At 39.5% G+C, this 20407-nt stretch overlaps 1 protein-coding gene across 1 annotated transcript in view; it reads right to left on the bottom strand.

The window, feature by feature from the left end:
- Positions 1-424: 424 nt before the first annotated feature.
- Positions 425-20407, bottom strand: part of LOC141292283 (actin-binding protein WASF3) — a 44077-nt gene continuing 24094 nt past the window's right edge. Inside the window, exons 4-9 of the mRNA XM_073824289.1 lie at positions 12664-12817; positions 11894-12011; positions 9232-9407; positions 3985-4239; positions 2213-2592; positions 425-1665 (exon numbers count right to left, since the gene is read on the bottom strand). Of these exons, the coding sequence (XP_073680390.1) occupies positions 1508-1665; positions 2213-2592; positions 3985-4239; positions 9232-9407; positions 11894-12011; positions 12664-12817 (1241 nt within the window). The 3' untranslated portion in view covers positions 425-1507. The remainder of the gene's footprint in view (positions 1666-2212; positions 2593-3984; positions 4240-9231; positions 9408-11893; positions 12012-12663; positions 12818-20407) is intronic.

The raw sequence follows: 20407 nt of genomic DNA, 5'->3' as shown, positions 1-20407 counted from the left end.
AGAGGATCAAATAACAATTTTCCCTCATCGGAATTTGGATATTGGATTCTACATTCAATATCCAAATTCCGATTAAATGCATCAAGCATTGTGGAAAAAAAATATTTTGACTTCAATAAATGCAAATCTGAAGATGATTTTTTAATTTTTTATTTATTATTCACACATGCATGTTAGGCTGTATTCCTACAACATCATAGCTTAAACATAAGGTTGCACTGCAAAAAATGCTTATCTTACTTAGATTTTTTGTCTTGTTTCCAGCCAAAATATCAAACAAATTTTAAATCAAGAAGGATTTTCTAGACGAGTAAAAATTATTGTCTTGTTTTTTGAAAAATCAATTCAAAATGAAGTGAGATTTAGTTTAAAACAAGCAAAATAAAATCTGCCAATGGGGTAAGCAAAAAAAAAAAAAAAAATTTCTTACCCCATTCGCAGATTTTTTTTAGCTTGTTTCAAGAAAAAATGCACTAAATTTTGATTTTTTTTTTTCTGAAAACAAGACAATAATTTTTACTCGTCTAGAAAATCCTACTTGATTTAAGAATTTTTAGATATTTTGGCTGGAAACCAGACAAAAAAAATCTAAGTAAGTGAAGCATTTTTTGCAGTGCATGCCATTTCCATCTTTTGAGCCGTGTTACAAAAATCTATACAACAATAAATTGTAAAACACATTAATGATACAGTACTTGAAAATTACAGAGTATTGTTACAAATTATAGTAATCTAAAATAGCAATTGACACTGTCTTGCACTTTACCACCTCATTTGACACATTAAGGCTCACACACAACACACAAACACACACAATTAGTAAACTGCAAGCAGTAATAATCTGTTCCATAAGAGATAAAAAAAAGCAAACAACGAAAGCATCAAGAAATTTACTTACTAAACTGGGGTATAAATATTCATCACAACACTGTCCACAATTGAACAAATTCTTGATAATGTAGAGTTGTGATATTCTTTGACACTATAGAGATGTTTCGATTGTCCATAATGTATTCAGAGCATCCCACGTGAAGCAAGCCGGAGATACCACAACAGATTTGTTTGTGTAACAATACTGTGGCAATGATTGTAAAAAAAAGTGCTAATACCACTGTTAACCATCATTTTCGTGTACCACAAAAGATGGATATGTATTTCATTTATATTCTCTGGACAGCTACCAAAATATATAATCAAAATCACAGGACGATTTTTTTTCAATAAGTATTTTCTTGGCGACTCTTAAAAGAAATACTAGCATGTTGAATTTACATTAGAATTATGAGACAAACTATATTTTTAAAGTTCCTGTGCTTACCTCAACAAACTCTCTCTATTTGTCTATTTCTGCACCAGCCCTGTGTCCTTCCACCTTGCATTGCACAAAGTCTGCTTCCTTCCTTCTCTGTCTGTCATGATCTCCTCTGTAGCCCCATCTGAGGAGTGTGTAATATGTGTAGGAATGGAAAATAGCAGCATTATGGTCGTAGATCTCGCCTCCCGTATCTCAATCGGACCACTCGTTCTCCTCGGGCTCAGAGTCCTCATCTGATTCACTGTATTCCACGGCGATGCGTCGGGACAAAATAGTGGCCACGTCGTTACCCACTGGTTCTTTCTTGGCCTCCTGCTCTCTCTGCTCTTGCACCTTACGAAGCTGGATACCTAGAGGAGGAGCCAACAGTACAGTCATTTTTGCTCATCATGGCTGCATTTATTTGATAAAAAACACCAAAAAAAACAACAACAAAAAAAACTATTAAAATTGTGAAATATTATTGCAATTTAAAATAGTGGTTTTCTATTTTAAAATACTTTAAAATATAATTTGTTTCTGTGATGCAATGCTGAATTTTCAGCATCATTACTCCAGTCTTCAGTGTCACATGATCCTACAGAAATTATTCTAATACGCTGATTTGTTTATTGTTGGAAACATTTGTGCTGATTATTATTTTTTAGAGCCTGTGACACAACATCATATAAACATTCATAAATCAAGCACGTCCAATTTTATGCAAGTCATGTTACATGTTTTTACTGATTTGCATGTGAAATTGGGCTTTTATGGAGGAGAGAAAGCAATAATCGTTTTATCTCAATTATTGCATTTTCATGATCGTTTGAAGCCAAAATGGAAATCAAAACTGAATTTGGATTAATTGCACATCTCTAAGCTTAACACTCTGAATTCTTTTCTTTGCGCACTAACCTCTGCGAATGGCGGCCAGCAGGTCGCTCCGGGCGTCGCTCATGGGGATGAGAGGCACCTGGCCCTTCCTGGGAAGAGTTGACTCTCCAGACGGGTGTGTTACTCGGGCCGGGGACGGGGCGTGTGTGGGGGGTCCTGGTGGGGGAGGAGGCGGGGCCAGTGGCGGGCCACCCATTACAGCATGTGCAGGGGAAGCGGTGTAGGCAGAGGTCGGAGCTGGAGGAGGAGATGGGCTGTAGGGCCGCGAGAGGGAGACCAGTGTCCCCGGAGCCAGTGACTGAGGTCCAGACGTGCTGTCAAAGGCGGTTTGAGAGGATGGGATGAGGGGAGGAGGTGGAGGCGGGGCGGGCGGGATGAAATGCTCCAGGATTTGATGGCCGCTGAAAATGGAAAAGAGGTGAAATGTTTAAGGAGCTGTTTTGCACTTGGAAAGTATACGTCACATCCCATCATTGCCTCAAACGAACAGTTCACTCAAAAATAAAATCAATCTTTATGCAGTTATTTCTTCCATTAAGAGCATTTAACAACATAGCTGGGTAATAAATGGATAAATAAACAGATAACCTCAACTTTAGGTTGCAAAAACTGAGGTAACTGAGATAAACAAGTAGCTCTGAACAGGCTACAATAGGCACATTACATCACATTTGCATTTAGACATTTGGCGGATGCTTTTTTCCAAAACGACTTACAAAAGAGGACAATGGAAGCAATCAAAATCAACAAAACAGCAATGACATGCAAGTGCTAATATAATTATATAATAATATAAATATAAAAATAATAATAAATAAAAAGAAAAAGCAAGCTAGTGTTAGAGGCCTAAAAATAGATAGACAGAATACAAAAAGAACAGAGAAGCTTTTTTTTTTAAACAAAAGAAAACAAGCAGTAAGTAAATAAATAGAGTATAAGTCTAAAATGGTTTTTATTTGTATTTATTTATTTTTTATAAAGAATAGAATTAGAATAGAGGGTGCTAGAGTTAGAGGGTCAAATAAAGAAGGAAGAGATGTGTTTTTTACCGATTCTTGAGGATTATATTGTTATAGAATTTTTTTTTAAATTATAAAGCAGTATTACAAGCTATGCTTATTTTACCCTATTGTTTATTCGTATCTCATACATATGCATTCAGAAAGTTTTTTTTGCAAATTTTTCTGTCTTTTTTTCTGTATAATGTTTTTCTGTAAAAAAAAAGTAGATATGTGATACATCTAACCTCACAAATGTGGAAGCATAAAACATAAAAAAATAAATGTCAACAGCCATACTATCTTTGCAAGACTTTTTTTTGTAGTTCAATAAATCTATCTTTTTTAATTTATATATTAAAAAACAATTCTTAATTCTTAATAACAACAGATTATACTTTGAAAAATTTGACTAAAATATAACTTAGACTAATACAACCACCCAGTAGGTGGCAATATGCACTAATAATGTAAATCCACATTAAACAAACAGAAGAAGAATCAAGAAATATAATTTTGGATTCGGAAACCCTTTAAGAGAGTGCTCCAAATCTCAGCTCGTTACCTGTATAAAAGACACCTGGGAGGCATAAATCTTGCTGATTGATAGGAGATCAAATACTTACTTCACTTATTAAAAAAAATAACTTTTTTTGAAATGCATTTTTGTCTCTCACTGTTCAAATAATCCTACCATTAAAATTATAAACTGATCATTTCTTTGTCAGTGGCCAAACTTCCTAAAAATTTTTTTCCTCACTGTAATATATAACTTTAGACAGAGAAGTGACATGCCTGTATTCTTTGGCAGCTGTAGGCCGGGGTCCGTTGAGGGCCGAGTCTGGCGGTGGGGGTCCGTGGTGGGCCTGAACGCGTCCTAGAGAGTGCTGTCGGGCTGCAGCGGCGGTGGAGGTGACTGGGGGTCGGTACGCTCGGTCCAGGGACTGAGTCTGTGTTGGGCCGGCGTCTTTCCCATCAGGTCCTGCTCCACCTGCTTCCTGTGGGTGGCTGGGACTCGCTGGGTACGAGTGATCATCTGACATGCCAGATCTGGGTTAAGGCAAAAAACAATATACAGACACACAATACTGTTATATATGAAGATATACAGAAGTTCATTTCTAATCATTGTTGAAACATTAGTGTATAATCAAATTCTTAAATTATGTCATTGAACTGGGTGCATTTCCTGTACAACGACGTGCTATTTAACTGATTCGCAATCTCAAAAATGCAGCTACATTGAACATGGCACCTGATAACTAATTTACTAATTTTTTGTTCCCTGTCATTTCGCTTTATTTGATTTTTGCTTTACGTCATACTCTGGGGTTCCTTTAGGCATTTATGCACTCTTCAAAAACGGTGCTTATAGAGGATGCACAAAAATACATTGATTAAAATGCATTTATATTTAGATTGAATGGGCGATAGATTGTACTGCATGTTAGCTTGCTTATTGTGCCCAAGAGCATGATTTATTGAGCCCATTATGTGACCCTGGAACACAAAACCAGTCATAAGGTTAAATTTTACAAAACTGCATCATATGAAAGCTCAATAAATAAGCTTTCTATTGATGTATGGTTTGTTAGGATAGGACAATATTTGGCCGAGATACATTTATTTGAAAATCTGAAATCTAAGGGTGAAAAAATCTAAATGCTGAGAAAATCACCTTTAAAGTTGTCCAAATTAAGTTCTTAGCAATGCATATTACTAATCAAAAATTACATTTTGATAGGTTTACAGTAGGAATTTTACAAAAAATCTTCATGGAACATGATCTTTACTTAATTTCCTAATGATTTTTGACATAAAAGAAAAATCAATAATTTTGACCCATACAATGTATTTTTGGCTATTGCTACAAATATACCCCAGCGACTTAAGACTGGTTTTGTGGTCCAGGGTCACATATGTCTTACTAACAAGAAACTATGCTTCAACCACAGGTCGACAGCTGTAGTTCCAACCACATAAGTTTGTGACGCTGTTTGGGAATGTTTGAACTATGGTTTGGGGAAACACCAAATCGATAAACTATGTTGGTAAACCCCTGATAAGTACTTTTTTTTAAAGAAAAACATTAAGTATGGGTCATTTTCATACCCCTTTATGCATTTGTGTACATTTTTGTAGTCAGGCATTAAAATACACTATATTGTCAAAAGTATTGGCACACCCCGTTCTAATGAACAGGTTTGACTACTTTAGTAATTTCCATGAGTACAAATCTTAATGTTAAGAATATAATGATATTCTAAGGTATTGTATGATTTTAATTTTGTAGCAACAGTTTGGACAGGACCCTTTTCTATTCTAACATGACAGTGCATCTGTGTATAAGACAAGGTTAAAAAATAAATGATTGAAGAACTTGACTGGTCTGCAGAAAGCAAAGTCCTAATCCCATCTGAAAACCTGTACATATGGGTACAGTCATTTTAGACACTTCCAAAACAACAAAAGAGATGGAAATGCAATTTTTAAATACATGAAGTGTTTCCATCTTTGTTGCCACAGTTTTGGAAGTGCCTTTTTCTGTTCTAAAGAAGGGGGTGTCCCAATACTTTAGTCCATGTAGTGTATGTACAAGTCATTGGCTTTTGCTGATGAGTTTTTGGCTCAAGCTCTGCATTTTTCAACTGAGATTAGGACTTTAGGTTTTACCAGATCAGTCAAGTTCTTCCACATTGACATTTTTTAACCTTGCTTTATACACAGATGCTCTGTTATGTTAGAATAGAAAAGGGTCCTGTCCAAACTGTTGCTATAAAATTGGAAGCACACAATACCCTATAATATAATTCTGTGTAGGATTTGTAGTCAAACCTGTTCATTAGAATGAGGTATGCCAATACTTTTGGCAATATAGTAATATTAGCTATAATGAATATCATTTAATTAAAATGGCTTTCCTGCTTACTGAAAACTTGCCAGGTAAAAATAATAATAAGATGCATTACTGAAATCATTTCCTAATTTCCTAATAGGTTTTTACTATACTTAACAAATGAATATGCATGTTCATCTTCAATCTCTTCCAAGCAGACAAGGATGAGATGAATCTAGCCACTTGTTCACTAGTTACATAATCATGTTTTTCATCCCACTTTAAAGACACAATGCTTAATTAAGGCATTTCTATTTATAGTGCTGTTTTACTATTTATAGCGTTGTTATAGGGATTTTAAAATGATGGTTGGTTATTTTTGAGGGTGTGTTAAATATCACAACTAACGATAGACAGTATAATTTTTTTTTTACGACTGTATGAACTCATGAACTTACAAAATGAGCCGTTCTATTGCATTTTTTGCTGAATTTGAGTTAGGATATACTATTACTGCTCATTTGCTACTGTTTGTTAACTTGCTTACTTACTGACAAATAGATGGCAATTTTAATTCCCACATTAATTAAGTTTCAATAATTAGATGTGCACTTTAGTGTACCTTAAATTTCTAAAAGTATATTTTAAAAAAAATCTATACCTGCAGCTAAAAGAAAATTTCTTAAAACATTTCATTAGAAAGATTTTTTAAAGCTTGTTTACTAATTGTTACTTTAAAGACATATTTCTACAATATACAGACACACGGCATGAACAATATAGTCATGAGTTATACTGAAGTTCATTTCTGATCATTGTTGAAATATTTGTGTAAAATCAAATTCTTGAATTATTTACTTGAACTGGACATAAAGATTTTTGAACATGAACAATTTAGTTGAGTTATAGTGCTGTTTTACTATTTATAGCATTGTTATAAGGATTTTAAGTTTATTGTTGGTTATTTTTGAGGGAGTGTTAAATATCACAACTGGCTATGAATAATGATAGCGTAATTTTTTTTTTACGACTGTATGAACCCCTGAACTTACAAAATAAGCCGTTCTATGGCATTTTTTTGCTGAATTTGAGTTAGGATATATAACTGCTCATATGCTACTAATAGATGGCAATTTTAATTCGCACATGCATTTGTACTAAATATTTCCATATTTCTCTATATTTCTAATTTGTAAAATTCTCTTACTTCTCTATTTTATACTGGAACTTTCCTTTTCTTTTTGAATTTTTAGGTCAACAGCAGTCTTAAAATGATTTCACTTCATATCTTACTGTGTATGACTGTATATGTGATAAATCAAAGTCGAATTTGAATTTTGAATTTGAAATTGAATTTAAAATTGGAATTTGGAATTTCGACTTTATTTAAAAGTATATATATATATATATATATATATATATATATATATAAACAAACAAACAAACAAACAAAAAATTATAATAATAATTTTGTTGGTATAAATTAATGTATTTAGGTTGACTCAGTGTTGTTGAATCATAAATTTGGCTTGAATAAAACTAGTTAATTTAGATGCTACCATTTTGAGGTTACTTTTTTTTGTAAAGTACTTGATAGAAATTTTAAATGTAGTGAATTATTTGATATTATATTAAAGTTAATAAAGTTTACATACTAAATTGTAACTTTATCATTACAAATGTGTAATTTACTGTAAATGCATGACATAAAAAATTGTATTTTTTAATTGACCACTTTAACCATATAATAAAGACAATAGAGGTAATTAAGAAATTACATATAACAAACTACTTGAGTCCTGCTTAAGTGGGAAAAAATGCATTTAGTTCAACTAATTGTATTTAACATCATTAACAATACATTTTCATTTCATTGTAAATAACATTGTAAATAATTTTTTTTACATTTTATGCACTCTGCTTAAAGGAACGCTAAAGGGTAGATTATTAAAATGTACAGCATGCTTTTAACATGATGTCTCTCATATGTGCATGACGGGGCGAAAACATTTCTTATAAATATGCTTCATTGACTTCACTCTCATCATTATCTAGCTTGCTCTGAATCGAGTCCGAAGTAACTGCTACATTAACTCGAAATAACAAGTAAACAGTCCAATCTGGTCCTCTGTTATGCATACAGTCAGATTTGAAATTGCATGAGGATGAGCAAATAATGACTCAGAGAGGCGACTAATGCAGCACGGGTCATTTGCAATAACGCTTTTTTAAATAAATTATTATGACTGACCTTTTATCTGCCTGTATATTGTTGGGAAGTGGCAAGTTTTAGCATAGTGAAAAAAGACTTGTGGCTTAATAAAATGGCTACAGTAAAAAAAAAAAAATGTTCATCTGCTCACAGTGTCATATTTAACTCTCACTTGAATTACAGAAATCAGACTTTAAGGCGAGACACTGCAGGTGAATAGGGTAAAAAAAGTTTAATTAAATGTTATCACCTTACTTACCCAACTGATTGATTACATTGATAATTGCAAACATTATTTGTATTACAAGTTTTCTAAAATGGTAGGTTTAAATATGCAAATGAGGCATTATTTAATGAAATATGCACTAATTTGCATACATTTCTAGTACAAAAATCTAAACACTGGATGAAGTCAGTTTCAATTTTTTTTTTTTACATATTAGAGTCAAATGTTTTTACAGAGGGGACTTTGGGTAACTCATTCTGTCACTCCATAATTCAGAAAAAATTAGAACAGGCAGAAGAAAACAATGTTTTTATTTATTTATTTATTTATTTTACCATTTTTGAGGGAATAAAAAATCAAACAAATTATATATTAACAAATCCCTAAAAACCTCCAGAATATTAAAATGAATAAACATGTCAAGTTTGGTGTGTGTAAGTGCTACTGAAGTGACACAAATAGATAAAGTGCTTAACAGTGTCTTTTGGGTGTTTTTTTCCTGAAACACTAAAAAGCCCAAAATATCAAATTTGACAATTGCTTTAAAAAAACAATGTTTTTTGCCTGCAGTGTCTCCCATTAACTCTATTAAAACAACATTATAGATACAGAAATATCAATAAAACATTGTGTCAACCAATGCAGAATAAAAGCAACAATAATAGCTTTGTAGCACAGTTAATGAGAGCTATAAAAGCACAGCTGAGTTTTGGGTGGACTATCCCTTTAAGTGGCTTGACCATACAGTACAGAGAGGACATGACTCACCTATCTGGAGACAGAGATCCTTCAGAGGACATGCCATGGTAAGGAGACGGTGTCAGGCGAGTGTCCGGACGGAATTCCTTATCGTACGCCATCATGTTCCACTCCTGACGGCGGTTACGAGCTTTACGGACTTTCTTTACCTCGCGCGTGGGATCCTCCACGTGTTTTTGCTCTTGCTAAGGCAGAAAAAAAGAAATGTTTCTATAAGTTTGAGTAATATTATTTAACTATGCAGAAGGAACAAAAAAAAATCAGTAAACGAACAGTGACCTTGCAGTTTTTTTATTCATTTTGGGGCAATTTTCACAAGCAAGCTGTAGATTTTCAAAACTAGTGCTAATCTCACAACAAATCAACAAAAATCAATCATGTTTACTCTGTTGTTCAGAATAGAATGAGATACTTGCTAATGTAAACAGTTCTGTTGTACATCTCTCGACATTTTTGTGTTCTTCAACAGTATATATTAACGTGTTGCTTCTAAATTGATGTCTCTTTAGTAATTTTGTTTTATTAACCAGCTTTTAAAATGCAACTGTTTCATGACATTATAATAGCTATTTTACCAGTTTGCCATGTTTTGCCAAAGCACGCAATATTTGTCCCCAATGCCTTCACTAGGGAATATTCTGAGCTGTGATATTAAATGCAGCAGACAGTGAGAAATATAATACATTCATTTCACACTTTTAAAAACGTATCAGTCACTGGCAAAACATCTTGCATAATATCATTGATATATTATGAAATATATTAACTCTGTTTCCGCCACTGAATAAAAAATTTAAAAAGGTGATTGCGACTTTTCATCTCACAATTCTAACTTTTTTCTCAGAGTTGCGAGATTTAAACTCACAATTTCAAGTAATAAAGTCCAATTATGAGGAAAAAAGATTGACTATTTTCTTACAATTGTGTTTATATTGCAATTCTGACTTTAAAACCTACAACTGTTTGTTATAAAGTCACAATTGCAACACATAAACTCGCAATTCTGAACAAAAAGTCTAAAAAAGAGTTTATATCCCAAGTTTAAATCGAGCAATTCTGACTTTTTTTTTGCAATTTCAAGCTTATATCTCGAAATTGCGACTTTTAGAATTCCAGAAATAGAGTTTATATTGCGCTGACTTCGTAACACAGATTGCATGTTCTAGAGTCACAATTGCAATATATACTTGCAATTCTGGGGAAAAAATATAAATTTAGAAATATAAACTCACTACTCTGTTATATCACACAGTTCTAGCAATTGCAAGAAAAAAAGTCAAAATTGTGAGATAAAAAAAATCCCAAATAGTTTTTACTTTTGGTTCAGCGGCAGAAATGGGCTTCCAAACAGTATGTTGTTTGTTATTTTTTCTTTTGTCAAGTATATGCCTATTTTTGAATAGTCATCAATGGAGAAAGATCCTGTAATGTATTTTAGTCTTTTATTGTTTGCACTTTTACTGCTGTTTTGTTCTTGTTTCATGTTTCCTTTTTTCTGACTGTCTCCAGCTGTGTCTTTTTATCCTCTTTTGTTTCTTATTTAAATCCTCATGTTAGAGGACAGGTCATGTCTTTGATAATGTGTCTGTGTTTTATTACTGCCACAGTAACACAAGAATGTACTTGCAATGTATTGGATAAGCAGTGGGGACTGCATTTGTGTATTTACAGTGCCTTTTTATGTTGCTGCCTTATGTTAAACTACTTTGAATTACTTTTTTCCCCACATCAATCTACACTCCCTACTCCATAATAGGTTTTTAACATTTGTGCAAATTTATTAAAAATAAAAAACTGAAAAGATCCCGTTGCATAAGTATTCATACCCTTTTCTGGGACACTCGAAATTTAGCTCAGGAGCATTCATATTGCTTCTAGATGTTCCTACACTTGGAGTGGAGTTAAACTGTGGCAAATTAATTTGAATGAGTCTGATTTAGAAAGGCACACACCTCTCAGAAAAGGTCTAACAGCTGAAAATGCATATCAGAGCAAAAACCAAGATAACTGCCTGTAGAGCTCAGTGACAGACTTGCGTTAAGGCAATGATCTAGGGAAGAGTTCAGAAACAAATCTGCTGCATTGAAGGTTCACAGAAGTATGTAGCCTCCATTATCCATAATGGAAGACGATGGGAACAACTAGGACTCTAGAAAATGTCTGTCAGTCCCCATCCAAGCTGACAGAGCTTGAGAGGTGAAAAGGTGAGGCAAAGAATGGCAGATAATTGCCAAATGCAGATGTGCAAATCTTGTCACATCAGACCCAAAAGACTTGAGGCTGTAAAGGTTCTTCAACTATGTACTGAGTTAAGGGTGTGAATACTTATGCAATGTACTTATTTCAGTGTTTTATTTTTAATAAATTTGTAAAATTTGCAAATCTGGTTTTTGCTTTGTCATTATTATGGTGTATGGAGTGTAAATTGATGTGGGGGAAAACTCATTTAAAGCAGTTTAACATAATGCTGCAACAAAACAAAATGTGAAAAAAATGATGAATACTTTTGCAAGGCACTGTACATAATGCATGTTTCTGGCCACACACACACACACACACACACACACACACACACACACACACACACACACACACACACACACACACACACACACACACACACACACACACACACACACACACACACACACACACACACACACACACACACCTTCTGTCGTCGTTTCTCCTTCCTCTTGTTTTCTGTGGCTTGCAGCATCTTTTCCTTCCAAAGGTTAAAGAAGTAGGATGGATCTGTATAAAATTTGAGCCCATCTTTTTTGTCGTCCCTGTAAGACACAACACCATACTTAGAAAGTCATTTTGCTTAATATTAATATCCCTGGTGAAAAAAAAAACAGCTAAAACCAGCCTAGGCTGGTTGGCTGGTTTTAGCTGGTCAACCAGCCTGGTTTTAGCTGGTCATAGCTGGAAGGCAGGCTGGTTTTAGAGGGGTTTTGTCCACTTTTCCAGCCTGGCCAGGCTGGTCAGGCTGGTCTTAGCTGGTCAGGCTGGGAAACCACCAGCTAAAACCAGCCTGACCAGCCTGGGAGACCAGCTAAAACCAGCCACTTCCAGCTTAAACCAGCTAAGACCAGCCAACCAGCCTAGGCTGGTATTAGCTGCTTTTTCAGCAAAGCAGACATCAGACATCCCTTATTGCTTACATTTCACCCCCAAAATTAAAACAAAAACACTTTATTCAAAAAAGTCTTATTATTTATTATCAATAAGCTTATTTTAACAGCCATTACTTGGATTATCCAAGGCCATATGCTAAAAATGAAAGTTGAATGAAATTTAGTACACTTATTAAGGCCTAAATTTAAGATTTGAATTGCATATAAAATGTCAAGGCATTTGGATTACACTGTTTTAGCATAAACTTAATGTGATGCATATTTGTCAGTCATACATGCATGAAACAGGCGATAAACTGACCTGTATGGTGTGAGGATGTTGAGAGGAGGTGGTTTGTCACAGCGATGGTACATCTCCATGACTGGGTTCGGGATGGAGTTTCTGGTCACCACCTGCTGGTCCTGAATAGTGGAGCTCTTGAATGCTTTCCGCATGTTGATGTCCTGTAAGGACACTGTAGAGCAAGCAGACAGACCCACACTATCACAAACCTGTTAAAAAATTACATTATGGGCCAGATTTACAGCTTGGGTCAGCACAAACGCTCTTCTGGTGTTAAAAAACTACTGTCAGGACTGTCAAGACATGCAGTGAAATATGCAGTTATTTTTGTGGCTGAAATTATTGCAAATGCAAAGAGCTGGGTAGTAACTAGTAAGTTTAACGTAAAGTAATAATATGACCTTTTCCAAGTAACAAGTAAAGTGACGCATTACTTTTTAATTGAAATTTAAATATCTGAGTTACTTTTTCAAATAAATAGCGCCAGTTACTTTTCTCTCCCATTTATTGATTAAAAGCTCTCCTGTCCCCATGTTGAGAGAAATTGTGAGTAAGATGTTACTTTAGTTCTAGAATAAATGTGAACATGCATTAATTCATCTCACTCACTAAAAAACAGACACAGTATTCCTCAAAATGAATAAAAACAGTGAAATTCAACGCAAACCTGACAATTAAATATGCTAAATAATACAAATATCCTTCATGCATTTAATCCCATTTTATTAACCGATGTCTTTGCAGCCGACCTTCAATGATCCAATTCATCCATACTAATAAGCAAAAATGACTCAAGATAATCTAACATTTGTTTTCCTTTTTTTTAATAGCTTTTAAAGAGTAGACATTTTTTCTTCTGCGGTCTACTGTACAGACGTCAATTTACTTTTGGTGTAAAAAGGTGTTTACATTTGCCAAAAATATAATTTTTTATATTAAAAAAAAGCAAGCAAGCCCTGCCCAGATTTAAAAAGTAACACAAAAGTATTGCAACGTGTTACTTTACATAAAAAGTAACAGAGTAACTCAATATTGCAATGCATTACTTATAAAAGTAACTTTCCCCAACACTGGTAATTGATTACATGTTATCTTGTAATTAGAGTTAATCACATTTTAAAATACTCAGTAAGGTATTTAGACTACAGTTCATTTTTTCATTACATGATTACATATTATTTACACAATACTAATAAATAATTCATAATTTATTGATTCTCCCTAATTACTCTATTTCATCTTTAAAATTTTACTTTCTAAAATAGCTTCCTGCTTATATGCATTCAGAAACTCTTTTTGTGAGCATTTACACAAAGATCAGTCATTAGTCAGGTGGCGACACAGCATTTGACCACTGGATTTACAAAAATCATTTCAGGTTCAAGAAATGTTTCACCATTGCATCAGCTACTGATGAACACAATGATTTTTATTTGAATTATCAGTCTGTAGGTCATTTAACCATGCATTTCTATCTCTTTGGAAGCCTTTTGTCTTTCAAACACATTAAAATACTTTTCTTGAAATACTTTTCTTTTAGATGTTAAAATAAATATTTTAATAATTAAGTTCCTTGGTTCTGATGTTGGTTCTGGTCACATGACATGCAGGTAAACAAATAAAATATAACATTTTTTTAGTCCATACATAAATTACATACACTTTTTATGATTTAATTAATTACTAGTTTTTCATTAAACTCATAAACCCACTACATTATCTTCACAAACACAAAACAGTTTGGGAAACCTTGACATAATATGTTTAATGCACTTAATGTGCAACAAATGGAATATGTTTTCTTACTCTTTGTATTTTTATATCAATATTAGGGTTGCACCGAAATGAAAATTCTTGGCTGAAGCCGAATAAAATTAAATACTGGGCCGAAGTCTCAAGGGGTTTTTCCCCCATGTTTTTTGCCTTTTTTTTTCACTATTGCATAAATTAAATAGCCAAAATGTGCTTTTTACAGTTTTGTCTTGCTTTTCCAAAAAAAAAAAAACAATTATTAAACAATTAAAAAATTTACTTAACACTGAACATTTGTAAGATTCTAGTAGACATTATAGCCTACCAACAAAGCATGATTTAACTTAAAATGAATAAGTTAGTAAAATAATATTCTTTGGCCAGTTGTAAGCCCCCCTTCTTGAATCAGACTCGTGTTTTTAATGCACAAATAAATGCAGCCTTGCTGAGCAAAGGAGAATGTTATAACAAATGTACTAATAGAGCTGTTTTAATGATTGTTATCATTATTTTTGTCTTGCTTTTTAATTTTATTTTACAGAACAACAGTAAAATTACAATACTAACATTTATGAATGTTGACTTTTATTTTGGTGGAAACCCGCAAGAAGACCTCAGTAATACTTTTTGCTGACAGCAGCAGATTTATGAATTATTCTTATCACGCAGATTTTCCTTGCGCTTTGGACTTTGAACCCTGGCTAAGGAGCTGATGCAGCGCTGTCAGAATACATACAATTTGTGCGTGTATTAGACAACATAACGTTCTGTAGTCTACTGGCATTTGTGGCATTTTTCAATTCTCCAGAAATCACGTCTTAACCCATTTTGCATTAGTGTTGCTAGCAGTTTATACATACCTGATTATCATGGATTCTTTTTGTTTGCAACCCTATACTAATTTTCATTGCTTTTGGTAGATTATGTTGGACATTATGGAACAGTGCTCTGTTCTTTAATTTGCACATTGTTAAATCTGGCCCTAAATTTCAGAAGCAATGTTTCTGGTTTAAAACTGTTTTGTCCAGTTTGTTGTATAAGCAAATAACACGTGCATTGAAATGCTCACATTGGTGTAAATACTATGCAGTATTTTTGCTTGACAGCAGAGTGCTAGTGTTACTGACTGCAGAAATTATTGTCTGATGTTTTTTTTTTTTTTTTTTTAGTTCATAACAAAAAAGATGAAGCATTTTTGAAAGAAAAAAATCTCAATAAGGTCTTGCATGAGTAAGTAAACTAAACAATTATTAACAAAATTATTTTAGTTTTTCTTTAAAATAAAAACGTCTAGGTTACGAAGGTAACCCTCGTTCCCTGAAGGAGGGAACGGAGACGTTACATGGGATCTTGCCTGAGAGATCGATCATCTCTGAGCCTTATATAAAAAAGGCCAATTGCAAATTGGCGAGTGGACGTGCGCGTCGGCCACTCCCCCGTACATACGGGTATATAAGATGGCGGCGCGCATCACTCAAACAGGTTTTCGCTGAAGAGCCGTCAAGCCGGCGTCAGCGCGACGCCAGGGGCGTGGCAGGGGAATGTAACGTCTCCGTTCCCTCCTTCAGGGAACGAGGGTTACCTTCGTAACCTAGACGTTCCCCTTCAGTCGAATCACTTCGACGTTACATGGGAACTAGCCCAATGGAAAAGGCCACGACCCTGATGCCGCGTTACGCACAACTTCTGACAAGTATACGTGCCGGCAGGCGAAGTGTAACGTAACCTTCCCAACGCCCTGAGGCCCAATAAGGGGGCCCTTCCAGGGATGCCAGTTGTACTGAAGCATGGGTTGGGGGGGCGGAGCACATGAAATTTTTACATGTGGAAATGAGAATAATTCAATATATCCATAAAGGTTTTTAGGGATACACGAGGGAAACAGCGGTCTCCTCCGCTGGAATAAATAAAAACTAAGCCACAACCTGCGGTGCGAAGGAGACCCAGGCAGGATCACAGTGCAGGACTACTCCGCGCCTAGCCCTGACTGCGGGGCAGGAGGACCCAGGGTTCGCCGGAGGGAACATTCTGGGAAATAGCGCACGGATCCACATGGGAATGGCGCCGCAAGCCGACACCAGCCGGTCTTCCCGCTCACCTGTGAGTCCTCATGTTAGGACACGGGAGAACGGCCTCTGCGCAAGGTTGTAGAACCAAGCGAAGGTAGGGTATCGCCCAGCCCGCAGCTTCTGGTTTTTACATCTGCTGGTGAGGTGCCGTGAACCAAGGATCATGGCTGTCCCTGAGTATAACAGGGAGAAGGCATCTACCACCCATTTAGCCAACCTCAGTTCGGGGAGCATTCCCTTTCTGCTGAATCCCGAGGCAGATGAAGCTGCTTGGTGCGACTGAAGTGCCGAGTGATTCAAGTTTCACATATTTAACGACACAACATCGCAAGGCTGGGTCTGCCTCCTCCAGGGCAGAGCTTGCAGATTCACCACCTGATCGCGGAAAGGCGTGGTGGGAACCTTGGGCACCGGGCCGGGGTCTCGACGGTAACGTGGAAGACGCCGGGCCCGAATTTCTCGACACACTTTGCTGGCAGAGAAGCTTGTAGGCCCTCTTAATGGGAGCCAGGGCAGTCAGGAGCGCTGTCTTAATGACAGGAATTTTAGCTCGACTGAGGCCAGTGGCTCCAATGGAGCGACCCGCGGCCCTGGAAGGCGACGGGGAGGTCCAAGAGGTATGAGGTGCGTTCTAAGCACCTCTGAGGAACCTGAGCTTGTCGGTATTCTACCCTCTTAAAGGAAGCCAGGGCAGTCAGGAGTGCTGTCTTAATGACAGGAATTCTAGCTCGACTGAGGCCCATGGCTCCTAAGGAGCAACCCGCGGCCCTGAAAGGCGACGGGGGGGTCCCAGAGGGTATGAGGTGTTACTTGACAGAGAAAACTTGTAGGTCTCCTGCCCTCTTGACGGGAGCCAGGGCGGTCAGGAGCGCTGTCTTAATGACAGGAATGCTAGCTCGACTGAGGCCAATGGCTCAATTGGTGCGTCCCGCGGCTCTGAAGGCGACGGGAAGGCCCCAAGAGGGTGTGGGGTGCGTTCTGGGCACCTCTGCGAAACCTCACGGTCAGTGAATGCTTGCCTACTTAGCTCCATCTACTGCATGTGATACGCGGCGAAGCAGCGGCATATACTTGGAGAGTCGAGGGACAGCCTGCGCTCAACTCTCCTGCAGGAAGGGAAGCATTACTGCAATCGTGTATCTCTGTAGACCTCATCTCAGTGCGTAGCCTGCCTAGTCAAGGGAGCTCGGTACTGAGTGATAGTTGTATCACGGCCTGGAAAGGCCGGAGAGGTCTGGGGTGTCATCCCGTGCCCTACAGGGAGGGACTGCCGCGAGGGAACGGTTACTAAGACCTGAGTCTGGGTGGGCCATTCTTGTAGCGCAACCAGCAGACTTACTCCTCGTCCTCCCTGGACTTGCACAGTGTCTGTGCAAGGAGGCTCGCTGGGGAAGGGCGTACTTGGGCCCCGGAGGTCAGCTGTGTGCCAGCGTTACTCTGAAAGAGGCAGCTGGCAATGAGAGGAATCGGAAGACGAGCGGATGTGGCTGGCCTACCGATATACTCCAAACTAGCTGCGTCACGGGGTGGAGTCGCCATCCTGCAGGTGGGTGGACTGCCGTGAGAGCCGATAGGCTGCACGGTTGAGTTTCCCTGCTTCAAGTGAATGGCAAGTAGCAAAATCTGCCACGTTGGACTCCATGGGAGCAGATGGGGAGGTTGTAAGCCTCTGTCGTAGCCAAACTGCGGGAAAACGCCAGTCCGGAGTGGGCCGAGATGCCATGCCCATCATGGGACTCGATCGTGCTGAAGCAGTCTCACATGAACAAGCTTAGCGGCTCTTAAGCGGATTAGAGCTGTCATGTGCCCCAGGAGCCTCAATTTTGAGGGACCGCTATGTTGTGCCTGATTGACTCAGGAACTACAGCACTGACTGCGCGCTCTTGGTAGTAAGGCGGGCTGTCTTGTGGACCGAGTCGGGCTCCCGACCGAGGGAACGAATTCCTTCGGTTGGCCTGAAGGACCAGATGGCGGGGGTGCCGAAGCACCAGGTCCCCAAGTTCGCACAACGGAACTCACGAGTGGGCTGGCAAAGCACCAGTCGAAGAGACAGTTGATGATGCGAAGTCCTGTCTGCCGAAGAGGGGACAGGGGAGCTCCCATGGCCTAAAAAAGGCAGGAAGGAGGGGGACTGGCCAAATGGAAGCACCTCACGCTGAAGAGCTCAACCCCCGGAGCAGACCGCCGAGGGGGTGTGCACCGGGGAGAATCGAGACGTGACAGCGGGTGCCCTTCAGGCAGATGGCTGCAACCCAGCCCTGGAGACGGAAACATACCTGTATGTGCTTCGTCGTGAGCGAGTGTGCCGACAGCCTGAAAGGGATCGGGACAGAGCTCCATCCAGGACGGATATTAACCCACCACATTAACTGGACACGTGAAGTCGGGCTTTACTGAGAGATCCCGACTTCGTCCCGGGGGAGGGACATCGCGTTCTTCGCCAGTAGGAACGCGACCTCCGCAGGCAGAACAGAGGCACGCCTGCCCGAATAAGAATGTAAGGGGTACCTCTGAGTCTGGGCGGACGCCTGGGGCCGGGCCGTGCCGTCCGTATCAACCAGCGTAGTGGTATCAAGGGAACGGTGACCGACGTGACCGTGGTGGGGCAGCCTATGGGGAGACAGGGAAGGAGACAGAACCCAGAAGGATGAACGTCCTGGAGAAATGTCTAACTGCACTAAGCAGTGCTTACCTTCTTCCCTGGATCCCGCAATGGCGAAGGCCGGCCGCGAGTCTGGTTCCGAGGAGTGTAAGTGCTGCTCAGGAAGGAAACTCGAGGCCGAAGCCAGAGGTGAGAAATTTGCTCTTTTTGAGAAAATGTGGGTACCGTCAACCGATGGCCGACGGCAGCATTGAAGTACACAGAGGCTCCCGGCCCTCCACCGGGAGCGGGGAGCGTTAGATGTTAGCATCCCCTAAAGAGCAGTCTCAATCACCTGTAGAGGCCCGCGTCAGGGACGTTTCGCAGTTTTCTTGCGAGTGTTTCGGGCCGGTCCCTTTGCCGCGGGCGGCGCCACTCTCCTGCGGCTGGCTCTGCGCTTGCGGGCCCTTCTCGGCGACCTGGCGTCGTGGGCCTCCGCGGAGGGGGGAGCCGTAGATGTTGCGGCCGCAGGGGGGCGCGCTCGGCGACGTGCAGGCGGAGGTGGTGCCTCCGGCGGCGGGATGGAAGCTTCGCGGCGGGGCAAGATGTGTTTAACCGCCTCCGTCTGTCTGTGGGCTGCCGAGAACTGCTGGGCAAAGTCCTCGACAGCGTCGCCGAAAAGGCCACTCTAGGAGATGGGAGCGTCAAGAAAGCGTGCTTTGTCGGTATCTGCCATCTTGGCCAGAGAGAGCCATAGGTGTCGCTCCTGGACCACAGCCGTGGACATCACCTGACCAAGGGCCCACGCCGCGACCTTCGTCGCACGAAGGGCGAAGTCGGTGGCAGCGCGGAGTTCCTGCATCATGCCTTGGTCAGGACCACCCTCGTGCAGCTGTTTCAACCCCTTGGCCTGGTAGACCTGCAGGGCTGCCATCGCATGCAGGGCCGAGGCGGCCTGGCCCGCTGAGTGAAAGGCGCGGCCCGCAAGGGCGGACGAGCGCTCGCAGGCCTTGGAGGGGAAATGCGGTCGGTCCCGCCAGGTGGCGGCGCCACGCGGGCAGAGTTGCACTGCCACAGCGCGCTCGACCTGGGGAACCGACACATATCCCCTGGCCGCCCTGCCATCAAGGGTGGCGAGGGGAGAGGAGCTGGGCAGCGGGCGAGATGAAAAGGGCGCCCGCCAGGTCTTAACCAGCTCCTCGTGCACCTCCGGGAAGAATGGCACCGGGGGAGGGCGAGGCGATGCCGCCGGAGCCGTCCCCCGGAACCAGTCGCCCAGCCGAGAAGGATGGCGATGGAGTAACCTCCAGACCGATCCCCCTGGCGGCTCGGAGGAGCATAGCCGAGAGCTCGGAGTCTG

Source organism: Garra rufa, chromosome 19 (assembly GCF_049309525.1).
Source record: "Garra rufa chromosome 19, GarRuf1.0, whole genome shotgun sequence".
Taxonomy (NCBI): Eukaryota; Metazoa; Chordata; class Actinopteri; order Cypriniformes; family Cyprinidae; genus Garra; species Garra rufa.
This window is presented reverse-complemented; position numbering and strand designations above follow the sequence as displayed.